At 64.1% G+C, this 18,420-nt stretch overlaps 1 protein-coding gene across 1 annotated transcript; it reads right to left on the bottom strand.

The window, feature by feature from the left end:
- Window positions 1–1,982: 1,982 nt before the first annotated feature.
- CHRNA4 (cholinergic receptor nicotinic alpha 4 subunit) lies at window positions 1,983–17,596 on the bottom strand. Its single transcript, XM_030914497.1, is given in 7 exon segments — window positions 1,983–2,676; window positions 5,823–7,197; window positions 11,678–11,787; window positions 12,054–12,098; window positions 15,919–16,008; window positions 16,010–16,071; window positions 17,417–17,596. Coding segments are annotated over 7 exon segments (1,884 nt in total). The 5' UTR covers window positions 17,493–17,596; the 3' UTR covers window positions 1,983–2,550.
- Between the last annotated feature and the right edge of the window lie 824 nt (window positions 17,597–18,420).

The raw sequence follows: 18,420 nt of genomic DNA, 5'->3' as shown, positions 1-18,420 counted from the left end.
GCTACGGACACACACAACAACACGGATGAAGCTCTAAGTCATATGATCAAGAAGCCAGCCATCAAAGGCTCCAACTGCAGCATTCTGACTCCTTGAAGGTCATGAGCCGGAGAGGTCAATCCACCGTGCTTAAGTCAGAGCCACAAATGGGGAAAGGAGGCCGACAGGAAGGGCTGGAGGGACCTTCTAGGGGCTGGGGTCTCCGCTGAAGAGCATGCATCTCACCATATGTAAATTTTACCTTAATAAAAACAACGGTGGACGCAAATACGCCAACATTGTTGTCCAGGTTAATTTGGTGTGGTGGGAATATGGTGCTTTATTTGGATTTTTTTTTTGAGCCTCAAAAAAAGAAAAAGAAGAAGAAAGGGAAAGGGGTCTTCCCCCAGGCAAGCGGCCACCCCCACCAGGAGGGTCCCCCGGCAGGAGCGTCCCAGCCACTCTGCAGTCGCTCCTGACCCAGAAAAGAGCAACCACAGCTGGGCCCAGCACCCCAGGCCGCTCCCTGCAGCTGCCCACACATCTGGCAGCTGTATCTGCTTATGCAATGCGGATCCGGCTTCTTATATCTAAAATCTGCGTCTCTCTCCCTCCTCTGAGACCAGTGTCTCCTGCCAGCTTCCATGGCCCCAGGATGACCTCACTCACCCAGGGTCTCCCTGCATCCTGGGTTCTCTGGCCGAGATGGCAGAGCGGGGACAGGTCAGAGTTCAGCAGATGGAGTCCTGAATACACGGAGGATGTGGGAGGGGCCGGGGGGCTGGGGATGCCCAGGATTTGGCACGAGGGTCTCTGCGTCCCACCCACTCCTGGCACAAGAGCCCCAGCCTCAGGACCCCAGTCACAGGCACCCGGGGGTGGGGGTGACCAGCAGCAGTTCAGAGGCAGGTGTGGGCAATGTGAGCCTGAGTCTCCTCCCCACTCATGTCACTGGCCCCAGGGACACAGCGGCATTTCCTGGGCACTCAGCGTGCTGGGTTTCAAACTTCAATTATTCATTCTGCTCTCAGACACCTTCTGAGGAGACCCTGGCCCAGGAGAGCTTGGCTCAGGGACAGACAGATGACACACAGTGGGACACAGGGCCCGACCCCAGCCCCGCCCCGGGCTGGATAGGGTCTGGGGGTGGCAGAATGTGGACCACTCAGTGGGAGGCTTCCTGACTGCCTTCCTGAACCAATGTCACTCACAGGCAAGGGACACGCCGTCCTGGCCCTGCCCCTCTGAGCCCTTGGAATCATGGAGGGGTAGGGCAGCCTGTGCCCATCCCCTGGGGGAAGTGTGCCCCTGGGGACGCTGGGGGCCTGCCAGGTGCGCTGTCTTCACGGGGTGCACTGCCGGGCTCCAGGGTCATGCCTGGAAACACTTCAGGCCTCCCCCACCTCTGGGTACCGCCTGCAGGGGTGAGGCCCTGCTTAGTCCTGCTTGCCCTGCCAGGATGGAGGGCACGGGCCTGTGTGGAAACCCCAGGGCTCCCTGACCCCCACGAGGTTTCTCGGGAGCTTCCTGCCCCAAGGGTCCCAGCATCTCCCGGGTGGAGGTTCTCAGGGATGCCCCCACCAGCTCCCCAAGGCTACTGTGAAGGGAAATCCTTCTTCCCAAACCCAGAGCCCTGGGCGGATCTCCCAGGCTGTGCACCGAGGTAGAAACCCTCAGAGTCCCAGGGGAACCAGGGCCGGGGTCTGGGCTCCATTCGGGACCCTCCCAGCCCTGGGAAATCACAACACAGAAGTAATCCCGGGGCCAGAGCCACTAGGCCCCCGTGGAGCCCTGGCCACCTGCCACAGACCCCTGGCCCTGCACCAGGAAGGCACAGCCCTGGTCTTGGGACTCTCTGGAGCTGGGTGTTCCTGTCCCCCGTGGAGGGCCTGCCACCCGATTCTCCCCACGCAGGACCAGCTCCACAAAGCTCTGTCCTCCAAGGGTCCTCGGGCACAAGACTTGAGTTCTAACTTACCCAAAACACAACCGAACACAATCCCTGCCCGGACCCACTCCTAGTGAAGGAGATTGGAGCGCCGCTGGCTCACGCTTATGGGGCCAGCGAGGCCCGAGGACCCTGGGGGAGGAGCTGAGGCCCACACAGGTGCAGGACGAGGTGGGTGGGAGAGGTGGTCAGGCCTCCAGAAGACGGGGCACTTGGGGCTGAAGGAGCATGAAGTCCCTTCAAGGGTCCCTTGGGGCAGTCGGACCATCGCCGGGTCTGCTCAGAGACCAGGAGGAGGGAGATCCACCTGCAGGGGAGCTCAGGAGACTCTTGCACTGGACTTAACCCGAGTCCTGCAGGTAGAAGGCGCTGACCCTCGCCGCTGCTCCAAGCCGCTGCCTCCTGGGGCCTCAGCCCAACTGGAAGCAGCTCTGCACTCCGTCTCCCCAGAGGCTGTGTCCCTGTCCAAGGCCGTCTTACGGCAGACACAGAACAGGAAGGATAATTTGGCAAATGTGTGGCCCTGCAGAGTCCGGGGAGGAGCCAGCCCAGCCCCAGGCCGGCCTCATGGACGTTGACCCCGTGTGCTGCAGCCTCAGGCCACGCAGGCTCCCGATCCCTTCCTAGATCATGCCAGCCAGCCAGGGCGGCAGGAAGAGGCCCACGGTCCCCAGCAGGCAAACGATGATGAACATCCAGAGGAAGATGCGGTCGATGACCATGGCCACGTACTTCCAGTCCTCCTTCACCTGCAAGCACAGACGCCGTCACTCCAACAGGCCCGGCCGCCCGCGGGAGAGCCCTCAGGACCCTGGCACCGCCGGTGGCAGCTTCTCCACCTCCCACCTTCCACCCGAGGCAGCCACGGCTGTCGGTGCACCCCGCACACACCTGCACCAAGGGGAGGAATCGGGGTGCACAGGACAGCCAGCGCTCTGCAGGTGGCAGCATCACTACGGTGCAGGGCAGAAGGACCTAGGAACCCTGGGAATTCCGGCTGGGCAGACCCCCGTGTGGAGACAGGCTCTACACTGTGCCCTGAGCGCCCCCACCTCTCAGCAGGCAGTCTGCGCTTCAGGAAGGGGGCACGGGGGAGGGGGGCTCAGGCACCCCGTGAGGGGTCTGCTGTCAGCTCACCAGCGCTGGGAGGGGCACCATGGAGGCCCGTCCCCCTCCCCGTTTTGCAGATGGGAAAATGAGGCCCGGTGGGGGCACAGCCTCGCTGAGCAGGGTAAGACAGGGAGCCTGCTGGGTTTGGGATAATGGGGCCTAACCCCACACACTGGTCGTGGGCAGCACTGCCAGCTGATGCTCCACAGGGAGGACCCGGGGCCAGAGGGCGGACGAGAGCAGCACACACGGAGCCCGCACAGCCACCGCCAACTGCGATCTCTCACTCGAGCTTCCCCTGGCCTGTCCCGTTTTCACACTGAGGTGCACAGCTATCAGGGGTGGCTGCAGTTACACATCTAAACAGGGACAGCGGGTGCCGGCTCCCAGTCCGGCTTCTAACCCCACACTCCTGGGGCTGATGCAGGGCGGACCCCACCCTGGGTGACCCCTAGGAGCAGAGGCCTAGGGACGGCAGAGGCAGTGGCCCGGTCAGGCCTGGAGTCGGGAAGCCATTCTCAAGACAGCCGCTGTGTGCAGCTAAAAGCACTCATGCAGCTGGCCACTTCCCTGGTCCCGGCTCCCCTGTCCCACATCTCTGGCTCCCCTGCCCTGTGTGTCTCTGGCTCCCCTGTCCCGCATCTCTGGCTCCCCCATCCCACGTCTCTGGCTCCCCCGTCCCGCGTCCCCGGCTCCCCCGTCCCGTGTCCCCGGCTCTCCCATCCTGTGTCTCTAGCTCCCCTGTCCTCTGTGTCCCCAGCTCCCCTGACCTGTGTCTCTGGCTCTACTGTCCTGTGTGTCTCTGGCTTCCCCATCCTGCATCTGTGGCTCCCCCGTCCGGTGTCTCTGGCTCTGCTGTATAGAAGGACCTGAGACAACCCCAAGCTGACGAGCTGCCTCTGGGCCAGGCCATGAGGGTGTCCTGGGTCCCAGGCCTGTGGATGATGAGGGATGGGAGGGGACAGTGCCGCCTCCTGCTCTGGTTTTTTGCAGCAATCCCGGGTGTCCTGATCGTGTTAAACTGAACCAAAATGGCCGTATTTATTTACGGGAAGCCTGAAGGCAAACGGGGTCACTTATAAATAAAGTCCTGCTCAGGCCTCGGCTCTCGGGGAGGGACACGGCCGCCCTCTCGCCCTTTCCCATGTGCCTTTAGTTCCCTGGGTTCTGTGTGCTGCGTTCCATCCGCCCTGAAGATGAAACGCAGCGGCAGACCAAAGCCTTCCCTCTGTCCCCGAGGCGGCTCCTGTGAAGTCAGCTCTGCTCCCCACAAGCCCAGAACCAGGTCAGGCAGCGGCAGCAATCGGCCCACAAGCCTGCTGGAGGGGGCCCAGGCTGCGCCGACCACCGAGCTCAGACCCACTGCCGGCTTCAGGGCCGTTTTGATCAAACACCTAAAAGCATCCGACCCCACGGTGGCATGACCTGGGCACAGCTGACTCTGGCTTCAAGAGCTGGCAGCAAAGCAGGGTCCTGACACTTCTCCAGGCTGCTCTCGTGACCCCAGAACATTCTGGAACGTGCAGGTGGCTTTGCAGCTTGTTGGGCTTCAGTGGGGGTGGCTGTGTGGGGCAAGCAGCCCCCTCACTTCTCAGGGGTGTGGAGCATGTCCCCTCGCTTTGGGGCTCGCTCAGTTAGTGGGGGCAGGCACCAGATGCGTCTGAATAAACCATCGAGGATGGCGCTCTGGGATCCTGGCAGAGGCAGCCCCTTCAGGTGGAGGCGGACCACTGAGGGCGCCAGGCCCTGGCACTGGGATGAGAGCCGGGAGGTGCCGGCGACAGCAGGTGGATGGCAGGACAGATGCCAAGTTGTCGCTGTGGACGTCACGGGCTGCACGGCTGAGGCTGAGACCCTCGGCCGCCTGCGTGCCCCACCCATCCGGCCCCATTGTCCTGTCTGTGGACCCTGGCCCCTGCGCCTCCCCACCTGCGACAGACAGCAGATGTCTGCAGAAGGCAACAAGGAGGCTACCTGGTGCTAGTGTCAGGCAAAGCTGGCTCTGCCCCCGGGCCTCTCCTGCAGGGAACGGGTAGAAGACTGCAGAGCCGCAGGTAACACAGACATGGCTGCCACTTAGCAGAAACCACAGCTCCTGAGGCCGCCGTGCGGCCGGTGCCTGGTGCATGAGGGTGAGGGCAGGTGGGCTGGCCCAGGGCCCCGGGGGGCCTTAGCAGTGGGGCCTGTGTTTTCTGCCCCCAGCCCATGGCTCTCCCACCCCTGTCCCCAGCTTGGCCGCGTGGGGCTGGCGGTCTTGGGGCTGTGTCCCTGTCCCGGATCCTTCTCTCCTGCCCCAGCCCATCCCATCCCATCTTCTCCAAGCCCCCTACCTCCAGGCCCCAGGTACGGAGGGGCCCTAGGGAGGCCCATGGGGCAGGCACAGGCACGCCCTGGGGGAAGAGACTTGGCAGTGCCTTGTTGCATTCTGGGGACTTGGGCGTTGCTGGGCAGGAGTTCCCAGAGCGCCCCCGTGCTGTGCTGGAAGGATGCTGCCTGTGGCCCCTCACCCTGCCATCTGCCGAGGCCCACTGAGTCCCAGAGCCGGAGGCGGCACCAGGATCCACCCTGTGCCAGCCTCTCGGGGCCACCTGCCCCGCTCAGCCTGGGACCTGCGGCCACGTAGCAGCTTGGGGTGAGGCTGCTGCAGCAGAGGCCATGCCCTGCACCCCAAAGCAAAGCAGCCTGAGGACTGGGCCCAGCTCCTGGATTACGCACCAGGAACTGAGGGTGTCCACCGACTCCATCTGGGCCAGAGGCGCCCAGCACAGCCATGGGCGGGACTTACCGAGAAGTCTGTGTCTTCGGCCTTCAGGTGGTCCGCGATGTACTGGACACCCTCCACCGCCCGTGTCAGGGCCGGCGACAGGGGCAGGTGCCGGGGTGGTGCTTTGGTGCTGCGGGCCTTGAGTGTCGCGCTCGGGGACACCGAAGGGGGCTCCTTCCTGCAGGTGCATTTGCATGGAGAGGGCTGGTCTGGGGGTGGGAGCTCAGCCGAGTGGGTCTTGCGAGAGGCCAGGGCGCCGGCAGCCTGGCCATCCGCCTCGGGGCTGGCACTGTCTCGGGGAACACAGTACTGGATGCTCCGAGACCGGCACCGGACACCACCTTCCACCGCTTCACCAGGGCTGGACATGTGCTGGACGCTGAGGGACCTGGCTTTGGCCAGCCCTGGTGCCTGGGTGCTGTGGGGTGGGCGGTAGGGTCCAGGCGAGGGGTGGGGGCTGGCTTTCTCAGCTTCCGGGGGCTGCAGAGTGGGGAGCTGGTCGGAGGGCAACTTGCAGGCAGGCCCAGACTCAGCCGGCACATCCAGGGGGACACAGAAGGACGGCGAGGGCGGGTGCCGGCTCTGGGTGCCGCTTGTGGCGGCAGGCTCCCCCTCCGGCTCGGGCCAGAAGCGCGGGGCACTGGCCATCTTGTGCATGGACTCGATGAGTCGCCGGCAATTGTCCTTGACCACACACGGCCGCTTCATGAGGAGCAGGCGCGGCACGATGTCCAGGAAGACCCTGCGTACCCAGGCGGGCATGGTGTGCGTGCGCGGCGAGCGGTGGTGTACGTTGAGCACAAAGACCGTGATGACTATGGACAGGGTGACGAAGATCATGGTGAACAGCAGGTACTCGCCGATGAGCGGGATGACCAGCGAGGTGGACGGGATGATCTCGGTGATGAGCAGCAGGAAGACGGTGAGCGACAGCAGCACGGAGATGCACAGCGTGATCTTCTCGCCGCACTCGGAGGGCAGGTAGAAGACCAGCACGGTGAGGCAGGAGATGAGCAGGCAGGGAATGATGAGGTTGATGGTGTAGAAGAGCGGCAGCCGCCGGATGACGAAAGCATAGGTGATGTCCGGGTAGATCTCAGCACAGCACTCGTACTTCCTGGTGTTGTAGGTGCCCACGGCGTCCACAATGACCCACTCGCCGCTCTCCCAGAAGTCCAGCTGGTCCACGTGGCTGTGCATGTTCACCAGGTCGATCTTGGCCTTGTCATAGGTCCAGGAGCCGAATTTCATGGTGCAGTTCTGCTGGTCGAAGGGGAAGAAGGTGACATCGATGCTGCAGGAGCTCTTGTAGATGGCCGGGGGCGTCCACTGCACCCGCCCGTCATGGAACAGGTGGGCCTTGGTCAGGTGGGTGACTGCGAAGTCCCCATCAGCACTGGGCAGGAAGATCGAAGGGAGTGAGACCCCCACGTCCATGCCCACGTCCACATCCACACCCATGCCCACATCCATGTCCACGCCCACATCCACATCCTCGTCCACATCCACATCCACGCCCACGTCCACACACAGAGGCATTGTCACATCACAGGAGCACAGAAAGGCTGGCAGCCTTGCCCAGGTGCACTGCTCGTCTCTTCACTTACTCGTGCACCTCAGTTTATCATTCCTGAGCTGGGTGTAGCACATGGTTCAGAGAACAGGAAGGGACCTACAGGTGCCTGACACACATAGTCACTGCTGCTGGTGATTCTTCTTACCCATGAGTGGCACAAGGATGGGGCTAGTCTTTCAGCGACACCTCCTGGGACACACAGCATCCCCACGTCCCTGCCCCTCCAAGCAGCATCCCGGGCCACCACGGGAATTCCTCACCCAGCTTCTGCCATTAACCCCAAGGACTTGGAGGCCACCTCCTGGTGTGTGAGCATGAGGACACCAGGGGCCACAGAGGCAAGGACAGGTGCTCTGGCCACCCAGGGACAATGCAGTGAGGCTGCATATGCACTGCCCAGTTCCAGGGCCACATCTAAGCCACTGGCTCTGGACTCTCTTTTGCCTTGAGGACATGGGTCTTCTGTCCACAGGCCCAGGTGGGCAACAGAGCAATGGAGCGAGGGGCTGATGTCCCTTGAACTCCTCCTGGTAGACAGAGCTCCCAGACCCAGCCCCTGGTTCCATGGACAGTGGCTGGCTGGGTAGGACACACTGCAGGAGCACGTTCAGGGCTGAAGCAGCTGACCCCCCACCCCCCACCCACGGAAGTCCCCACCAATGGGAAGCCTGAGGCCCCATTAAATCCACAGTGTTGGTGGGTATGGGGCCAGGCTCAGCTCTGTGGAGGACGGTGGGGCACGACGTGTCCCGGGGAGTGGCTGCCCAGCCACACACCTTCTGCCCACCTCTGCCAAGTTGCCTGGACCCCTGCCCATCCCTCCTCTGTCTCATTCCCTGAGAGCCTGCTCAAAGGCCAGGGCCTCCCCAGGTACTTGGGCAGAGCTGGCCACTGTTCCCTGAGCTTCCTCTGTCCCTGCCCAGGAGTCCCAGGGCCAGGCCTGCACCTCAACCTCCCTCCCAACCCTCAGGGACCATCCCTTTGTGGAGCTGCCGCTGCTGGAGCTCTGCCCTCCAGGTCATGGAGACCTGGCCCCCCACGGTCTCGGTCGGTGCTGAGGCTCTGCCCTGCTGAACTGGTCCTGAGCCAACACCGCCGGCTGGGCTGCCGCTCGGCTGCCCTGCAGAGGGAGGGAGACCCGGGAAGAGCCACCAGCTGCATCTCCACACGGCTCCGGCCCAGCACAGCCTGGCCCCCAAGGGTCCCTCCAGCGCGGGGCAGGGCCTGGCCACCGAGTTCAGTCTGGGTGGAATCAGGGTCAAGTTTGCTCCTTTTCTCCAGCCCATCTCTCCAAAAACCAACGCCCTCCACCTTCTGAGGCACAAATGAAAACCTTCTCCTACGGGAAGTGGGTGACTACTCCATTCAGCATGCAGGCTGCAGGGGATCAGGGCTGTGCTTGGGAACAGTGCGGGTCCACGTCACTCTGGGCAGGGCTCCCCTCCCCCAGGGTCCTCCATCCCGCCACAGGAAACGGGACAAGGTCAGGGCCCGGTCCCCCAGCCCCCAGGTCCCACAGCATCCCTGGGCCGCGTCACTGCTGCTCCCTGCCCTGCCCACCCCTGGCTCCAGCCGCCTTCTGGGGAGCCTTTGAGGAGAACCCTGCTTGGGCTGAACCACCGAGCTGTGAGCTGGTTCTGGAAAGCTGCACCCTTGGAGCAGGCAGGGTCTGAGGAGCCGCCCAGTCTGGCAGGTCCAGATTCCTGCTCCAGGGCCCACAGGGTGGCATGAGACCCTCTGTCCCCTCCACCCCGATCCCCAGGTCAGGGATTTCTGGTCTCCTGCCCCAAAGGGCCAATCTTAGAGAAGCCCCAAGTGGACAGCAGGGTCCCCAACTGGGGGTGGCCAAAGCCTCCCACCCTGCAGAAGAGCTGAGGCGTCCCACCCTGCAGCCTGGCCGGCCACCAGCTACAGTCACCTGCTGCCCCAGAAACAGGCCTCCTCAGTGGGAGCAGACCCCAGCACCAGCACCAGCACCGACTCCAGGAACCCCAGGTCCTATCCAGAGAGAGCCTCGGTGACAACCCCAGCCCTGAAGAGAAAACTGGGGTCACCCAACTGTATCCCACAGGTTACCCCACTACCTCCCACAGGCCATGGTGAGGAGGAGACACAGGAGGACATGGGGTGGCAGCACACCCTGCTCGCCTGAGCTGTGGTCCTAGGCGGGGCTGTGGCCCTAGGGGGGCTGCGGTCCTAGGGGGCTGTGGTCAGGCGAGAACTTGTGATCCTTGCGGGCGTTGCAGTTCTGCGGGAGGCGCTGTAGCCCTAGGCGGGAATGCAGTCCTGGGGGGACTGTGGTCCTGGCAGGGAATGTGGTCCTGGGGGCCTGTGGTCCTGGGGGAGCTGTGGTCCTGGGGGAGCTGTGGTCCTGGGGGCCTGTGGTCCTGGGGGAGCTGTGGTCCTGGGGGCCTGTGGTCCTGGGGGAGCTGTGGTCCTGGGGGCCTGTGGTCCTGGGGGAGCTGTGGTCCTGGGGGAGCTGTGGTCCTGGCAGGGAATGTGGTCCTGGCAGGGAATGTGGTCCTGGGGGAGCTGTGGTCCTGGGGGAGCTGTGGTCCTGGCAGGGAATGTGGTCCTGGGGGCCTGTGGTCCTGGAGGAGCTGTGGTCCTGGGGGCCTGTGGTCCTGGGGGAGCTGTGGTCCTGGCAGGGAATGTGGTCCTGGCAGGGAATGTGGTCCTGGCAGGGAATGTGGTCCTGGGGGAGCTGTGGTCCTGGGGGAGCTGTGAACCTGGGGGAGCTGTGGTCCTGGGGGAGCTGTGGTCCTGGGGGAGCTGTGGTCCTGGGGGAGCTGTGAACCTGGGGGAGCTGTGGTCCTGGGGGAGCTGTGAACCTGGGGGAGCTGTGGTCCTGGGGGAGCTGTGGTCCTGAAGGAGCTGTGGTCCTGGGGGAGCTGTGGTCCTGGGGGAGCTGTGGTCCTGGGGGAGCTGTGGTCCTGAGGGAGCTGTGGTCCTGGGGGAGCTGTGGTCCTGGGGGAGCTGTGGTCCTGGGGAAGCTGCAGTACTGGGGGGCTGTGGTTCTGGGGGTTTGAGGTCACAGTGGGGGCTGTGGTCCTCAGAGGCTTTGTTCCTGGGGGCTGCATTCCTGGAGGGCTGTGTACAGGCACCCAGAGCTGCTTCTCTGCCCAGCCCATCCTGGGCATTTCCACTTCTCCCTGAAATACGTCCCTGTGAGTCACACAGGCGGATTGGGTGCACGGTCCTGGTGGCGGGGAGCTAGGTGGCTGGGCATCTTGCAGGGGGCAGGGAGCCTGTCCTAAGGGAAGACCACTCGCCACCCACTCACCACTGACCACCTCCCCTAATGCACCCTGGAAGGGCGTCCGGCCCCCTTTCACCCCCCTTCCCACTGCCATTACTGGAATCAATTGAGTTGGAAGAGGAGCCCGATGGTTCTTAATCATACAGCAGCGTTTGTAGGTCAGGCAGGCGCCCTGGGGCCTGGAAGGGGCTGTGGGCAGATGGCTGGGACAGGAGAGGAGGAAGAGCTTCCATTTGCTCTGTTTGTGGGAGCTTCGACCCTGCCGCGCCCAGGCCCTGAGCCTGTCGCGAGAGATAGTCCCTGGAGGACTCAGCTCAGAGAGTGCTGGCTGCCAGGCGCAGGGCCCTCGGCACAGATCTGTGGGAAGGACAAGTTGGAGGACAGCAGCCTCTGGAGGCCACCGTCTGCCACGGCCAATCCCTGGCAACGCTGCCCTGGCTTCCAGGCACAGGAAACCCGTTTCCATGACCAGACTTCATCTTGGCCTCCCAGGAGCCTGACACAGGCTTGGTCCAGCCCGAGGCTTTGTTTGCTGGGGACGGGGTGTGATGTTTGTCCTGGGCAGGGCCTGAGTGTGCAGAGCAGGCAGAGGCCCTGCTAGGGTGGGAGCCGTCTGGGGCTTCCTCACCCCTCTCCACGGCACCCTGCGGTCCACACTATTCTCCCAGAAATCCCAGGATGGGGTCTGATTGTGAAAAGCACTCCAGCCCAAAAGGGCTCTCCTGCAACCATCAAGGGTGGGGGCAAAGACGTCCAGGGTCAGGAGCCAGCCCCCAGGCCTCAGGACCGGTCCAGGCAGTGATGTTGTGCCCAGGTGCCACAGCCACTCTCAGGCCCCTCTGGCTCTGAAGTTCCAGTGCTGAGACCCAGGGATGCCCTCAGCCTCTTTGCTGGCCTGGGGGGACCCTTCCCTCCTCAACCCCCACCAATTTCTCCATTGCTCCTGCTTCTTCCTTCCTGGACCTGGGCTGGCATGGATGGGGCTGGCATAGGCCCTGCTGGGCCAGGCTGGGCCTTGGCAGAGCTCCCCAGAGGACTCACTTGTTGTAGAGGACGATGTCCGGCCGCCAGATGAGCTCAGAGGGGATGCGGATGGAGGTGACGTTCTCGTAGTCAGCTGGGTCCCAGCGCAGCTTGTAGTCATGCCACTCCTGGACGGGGTGGGGCGGGGGGAGGCCGCAGGGTGAGGGGTGTGGGGGAGGGTGGGGTGGGGCAGGGCCAGGGTGGGGCAGGGCAGCAGGGTGAGGGGTGTGCGGGAGGGTGGGTGGGGCAGGACCAGGGTGGGGCAGGGCAGCAGGGTGAGGGGTGTGGGGGAGGGCAGGGCTGGGGCAGGGCCAGGGCAGGGCAGCAGGGTGAGGGGTGTGGGGGAGGGCAGGGCTGGGGCAGGGCCAGGGCAGGGCAGTGCCCTCCCACTCACCTGCTTCACCCATACGTTCGTGGTCATCATCTGGTTCTTCTCATCCTAGGGCACAGAGAGAGGAAGGGGCCAGTGACCCCCTGGCGTCTTTCTCTGGCCCTGGGTTTCCTCATCCACAGCCACTGGCACAAGGACAGGGCCAGGGCGAGACATGGTGGATGGGCGACTTCTGGAGGGGGCGAGTGCCCTGTCCCTGGAGGCAGCTGAGCCCAGGATGGGACTCTGAGGAGACCTAGGGATGTGGGGACAAGGCCGCAAACATCTCCAGCAGGAAACTGGAGAGGAGGTCAGCGGCCTCACAGGCTCCCCCAGCTAAGGATGGGTGTGGCAGGCACGGGGAGCCTCCTTCTGCCCACCTGCCTTGCTCCCTCCTGGCCCTTGGGGGCAGCCCCTCTGCAGACGAGGCACCCCACGTGGGCACACACAGCCAGCAAAGCTGCCCCTGGCACATAAGTGGGTTCCACTGCTGGCCAGGGTGGCCTCTCCAGGACTGTGCCTCATGACCTGAGCAGGTGGGACCTGTCACTCAAGGTCACTGTGTGCAGCTGGGCCGCTCACCCCAGCCCCTTCCAGCCCGCCCCACTCACCACTCACCTCCTTCCACATCTCCACAGACCACGTCCCCACAGAACCATGTCCCCACAGGACCATATCCCACAGGACCACATCCCACAGGACCACATCTCCACGGACCATGTCCCCACAGAACCACGTCCCCACAGGACTACACCTCCACAGACCACGTCCCCACAGAACCATGTCCCCACAGGACCATATCCCACAGGACCACATCCCACAGGACCACATCTCCACGGACCATGTCCCCACAGAACCACGTCCCCACAGGACTACACCTCCACAGACCACGTCCCCACAGAACCATGTCCCCACAGGACCATATCCACAGGACCACATCCCACAGGACCACATCTCCACGGACCATGTCCCCACAGAACCATGTCCCCACAGGACTACACCTCCACAGACCACATCCCCACAGAACCATGTCCCCACAGGACCATATCCACAGGACCACATCCCACAGGACCACATCTCCACGGACCATGTCCCCACAGAACCATGTCCCCACAGGACTACACCTCCACAGACCACATCCCCACAGAACCATGTCCCCACAGGACCATATCCCACAGGACCACATCCCACAGGACCACATCTCCACGGACCATGTCCCCACAGAACCATGTCCCCACAGGACTACACCTCCACAGACCACATCCCCACAGAACCATGTCCCCACAGGACCATATCCACAGGACCACATCTCCACGGACCATGTCCCCACAGAACCACATCCCCACAGGACCACACCTCCACAGACCACGTCCCCACAGAACCATGTCCCCACAGGACCACATCCCAGAGGACCACATCTCCACGGACCATGTCTCCATGGACCATGTCCCCACAGAACCACGTCCCCACAGGACCACATCTCCACGGACCACGTCCCCACAGGACCATGTCCCACAGACCACATCGCCACAGACCACGTCCCACAGGACCACGTCTCCACTGAACTTCATCCCCACAGATTACGTCCCCATAGACCACGTCTCCGCAGGGCCATATCTCCCCACAGGACCTCATCCCCTCAGGACCTCATCCTGTGTGTCCGAGGAAGTTCCAGGGTCCTCAGAACCAGCTTCATGTGGCCAGGCCTGGCCCTCCTGCCCAGTGTCCTGCTCTGCCCCTTTGCAGCCATCACTCTCAGGTGCCCTTGAAGCTAGAGGACAGGTCAACACCGTACATTTCACCACCACTCAGCATTGGCCTGGGCTGGTTAGAAAAGCACTGGGTCTTCCAGACCCTCCTGTGCAGCCAGTCCTGGGGCTTGAGCTCACATATGCAGCTCACATCCCCTCCAGGACAGACCCTGGTGATGGCACCTGTAACAAGTATATGAGCCCGCAAAGGGGGCACATGTGAGTCCCCAGCCCCTGGTGGGACAGACAGAGTGGGCCAGACACAAGGCAGCCCCTTCCACACACACGTGACCCTCGGACTTAGGCTGGCACCCAGGAGCGTCAGCACCCATGTATGGACACAAGGCAGCCCCTTCCACACACACGTGGCCCTCAGCCTTGGGCACCCAGGAGCGTCAGCACCCATGTGTGCATGCTCGTGTGAGTCCTTAGCCGGCTGCAGGGTGGAGAGAGGGGTGGGCAGCTCTGGGAGTCCTGGTGCTGGGTGTGCTCCTGGCCTCAATGTCTCCTGAGCAAACTGGGGGCTCTGTGGTGGTGTGGGGAGCCATGGACTGAGCCCTGAGAAGCTCAGGTAGGCAGCCAGGTGGGGGGGTGGCAGACCTAGAGCCTTGGGCAGCCGCCAGCAGCCACCTCTGCCAGCCACCACTTTGCAGCCATGTTTGCAAACCTCAGCAGGCTTGCCAAGCCTGTGCAACCCTCATTGTCTTCTGGCTGGGCCTCCGCCAGAGACACTCCACAGGAGCCACTCGGGGCAGTTCCAGGACACTGAGGGTGGAGGTCTGGGTGGCCGACCTTGGACGGGGCCGGCTGACTGGAGTCTCCATGCGCAGCCCTGCGCAGGCAAGTGCCACCACTGACCAGCCTGTCTGTGGGAATGTGGCTGCAGCTCCCTACACCTCTCAAAGCCCCTGGGGTGTGGTCCACTCAGCCTGGGATAGTGAAGCAGCTCTCACCCCGTTTCACAGGCCCCAGGCCCAGGGTTACCCAACATCCACCAGCCTCCCAAAGAGAGAAAATACTCCTGCAACCTGGCAGCTCCTCCCACAGCGGCAGACCCAGGCTGGGCGTCCTGGCAAGGTGTGGGCTGGGCCTCTGCAGCATACAAATGCCTCCCCGTGTGGGGGTGCCCTCCCTGGACCAGCAAGCTGGGATTTGGCAGCAGGGCTGGAGCTGGCGGACTCCAGCGTGGAAGACACAAGCCCCTGCAGCCCAGCTGGCCATCAGCTGCCCACTCGCAAGCAGGCCAGCTCCCAGAGGCCACGGCCTGCCCAGCCTGCCCTCTTCCATGGCAGGAGCCCCCAGGTTATGCACCCCCACCCAGCCAGGTACCCTGAGGGATGGTCTCACCCTATTTGGAGTGGCTGAGCCTGGCTAGGAAACATGGAAATGTCTCTGCTGCCCCCCACCCAGCCCCTCTAGGGCTGCCGAGACCCCCAGACAGTCTGGCTCAGGCCTGGGTAGGTAACCAAGCATCTCAACTGAGCACAAGGCCGAGCCTCCCACAGCTCAGTTCTCTCAGCCTCGAAGCCTCCTGGTTCCTATCCCCACCTCGGGGCTCCGTGTGCACTGGCCCACGCTGCAGGGGCCTGGCTGGACCCCTAGGCATCCTCCCAGCAGCCTCCTGGGCCCCCCACCAGAAAGGAAACACACTTCAGACAAACCGAACTTGCCCAAGACTCACCCAAACCCCACATTCCAGACCTGTGGGTGAGGGGCTCTGGGGCCAGCCGAGATTGGGGTGCTGCCAGGACACCACAGTGCCTGCCCCTGCCCTAGCCCCTTTCCCAGTCAGTTGTCCTCGTTGTTCCCAGGTCACAGTGTGCCCCGCCACCCCCAAGCAAGGCCTTTGCTGTTCTTCCGAAGGTGCCTGGGCTCTGTACTGAGAACCTGGCCGCTTGGAGTGTTCCCACATCGAGGGGGAGGAAAGGGCAGGGCCTGGCTGGGATGCTCTGAACCAACCCTTGGCTGGGGCTCCGGCAGGACGGAGCTGGTGGCTGCTGTTCTGGCATACTAGCCCAGGCCAAACACTCACAGCCACGGGGAGTGTTGATGGCTGTGTCCCCTCTGCCCACCCAGACCCCGGCGCTCCTTGCAGGGTGCCCTCAGTCACAGCGCATGATGGCCACACGCCCACCTACCACGTCAATGAGCTGAGCAATGGACAGGCCGAAGCGGACAAGGACCACATCCGAGATGTTGGCCACGGGTCGGGACCACTTGTTGTAACCAGGAGAAGAGTTTCTTCAGGAGCCGCTCCTCAGCGTGGGCCCGGGTCTCCACATGGCTGCTGGCTGCGGGGAGAGGCAGGTCAGTGCTCAGGTGCAGGCGGGACAGGAGCCGGGAGCTGTCCTGGCTGCCCCAGTCCCCTGCCCAGCACGCTCAGCCACGTCCGCTTCCTTTCAGCTCCTCACAAGAGCACCGCCCACCCCAGGACCTCTGCGTGTGCCAGGCGTGGCATGTGCTGCTCTCCTTTGGCTTCCATCTCTCTCCCACCCCTGGGTGTAATTGTGATTTCCTCTGGGAAGCTTCCCAGGCCCCTCAGCCCACGGAGGCCTTTCCAGCACCTTGCACCGCACCACAAAACCAGGCAATGGATGGGCTGAGAACTGCTTTGGGTCTCCTGTCACACTGACTTCCAGGGAAGGGCTGTGCCTCCAGCGGCCGGTGAGTCAGAGGACACTTGGGGGTAACAGCAGCACGGGATGGGGCACAGGGCAGCGGGGCCAGCCCAGGCAGGGAGAAGGAGGAAGAGGAAGGAGGATCAGCCCCCAAAAGCGCCTGCTTCCTAGGGAATCTCCTGTGGTTCATCAATCCCCTGAGGCTGGAGGAGTGTTTTAGATGCAGTTGCCCAGCCCCCTCTGCACCCGAGCCCTCCGCACCCCTGCCCTCCGCACCCCTGCCCTCCGCACTCCAGCCTGCCCGAGCTCTTGGTCAGACACAGAACGCCCTTGATGAGTCGTTCTGGAGGAGCACAGCCCCAGCTCCATCTGTGCTCCAGGTCTGGGCCCCAGGGTCTGAGGCGTTTCCCGCCTGTCCTGGGCGCTGCCACCTGGGGCGGGTCTGGATGGAGGGGAGACTTCCACCTTCCTGCTGGGCCCTGCTCGCCTGAGAGCGCAGACAGGACTGGGGAGAGGGAGGGGTCAGTTCTACACCCCTGGGAGCCTTGACTCCACGCCCAGAGTCCCTATTCCCGACCTTGTTCTTCCTCCAGAAAAGGTGGGTGGGGGCCGCCAAGGACAGAGGCCACCCCTCTGATCCCCTAAACCGGAGGAAGCAGGCATGGGAGTCTTCAGGGAAATTTAGCCGGATGGATGGGGGAAGGGCGAAGGGGGCCCCACCTCTGTCCAAGTTCGAGCTTTTGGGTCCAGCCCTGAAACAGCAGCGGAACCCCCACCCCCCGCGGAAACCCCCTTTCCCAGCCCTCCACATTCGCCGGCGGTTAACTCCCTCCTCGCCTGGCTCAGCCCGGGTGCAAGCGCAGCCTGTGCGGCTGGGGATGGGGAGCCTCTCTGCCGCCCCGTTGCGCGCACCCGCGGCTTGGGACCGCAGTCAGGAGCCTCCCTCCCTCTGGCTCCGGGGGTCCCAGGCCACCCGAACGCGGGCGAAAGGGGGCCCATCCCGCGCCCCGAAACTTACCGCGCAGGAGGCCGGTCCCCAGAAGCAGCAGCAGCGGCGGCAGCAGCCGCGGCGCCCCGGGGCCCCCGAGCTCCATGGCGCACGCACCTCGCGGGCTCTAGATGCGGGCGGCTCCCGGCTCCCCCCGGCTCCGAGGCCCGTGCGCGCCCAACTTCATGCCTCCCGCGCCTCGCGGGCCGCTTCGGCCGCCGGGCCCGGTTCCGCTTCTCCTGCGGGGCGCGGTGCGGCGGCGACGGGGCCGGGAGCGCCGGGCTGTGGGCTCCGTGGCGCGGCCCCGCCCGGCCCTGCCCGCCTCAGCCGGCTGGGAGGGGGAGCAGGGGAGGGGAGAGGAGGGGGAGCAGAGGAGGGGGAAGAAGGGGAGGGGGAAGTAGGCGGGGGAGGGGACGGAGGGAGGGAAGGGAGGAGGGAGCAAGGGCCGGGGAGAACGAGCGGTGACGGACCGCGCGCCCAGGGGGACGGGGAGGCTGCGCTGGACCCCGGGCAGGGGTAAAGTTTCCTTGTCCTCGCGGGGTTCCAGACGTGCCTGAGCCGGGGATGGGGACCCCGGGGTCACTGCGTGCGACTGGGGGTTCCCGGAGCCGGTCTGACCTCCCTTCCCACATCTCCAGCCTGGGCGCCTGCTGCCTGCCTGGAGGGGTGGGGGCGCGTCTAGGGGATCCGGCGCAAGGAGAGGCGCCCCTAGCACATCTGGGTTACTCCATCGCGCCAGCCGGTGTCTGCAGCCTGAAAATCTCTGGTTTGGTTCCCCAGCTAGCCGTTCAGGACTCTCTCTCCGCCTGCAGCCCCCGCCTCCCCCGTACCTCCGCCAGGACCCAAGAGGCGTCCAGAGGGGAGCCCAGGCCCTGCGCCCGCCTTCCGGTGAGGAAGATCCCCTCCTGCTCAAGGTCCAGCCTGGGGTCAGGGTCTGTCGGCCCCCACCCCTTGCGTGGCCTGCGTGCCCCGTGGACTGCGTGGCATGAAGTCACGCCCCCATCCCCCCCGCAGTGGGTGAGGGGCTGTAACAG

Source organism: Rhinopithecus roxellana, chromosome 13 (genome assembly GCF_007565055.1).
Source record: "Rhinopithecus roxellana isolate Shanxi Qingling chromosome 13, ASM756505v1, whole genome shotgun sequence".
In the NCBI taxonomy this organism is placed as follows: domain Eukaryota; kingdom Metazoa; phylum Chordata; class Mammalia; order Primates; family Cercopithecidae; genus Rhinopithecus; species Rhinopithecus roxellana.
This window is presented reverse-complemented; position numbering and strand designations above follow the sequence as displayed.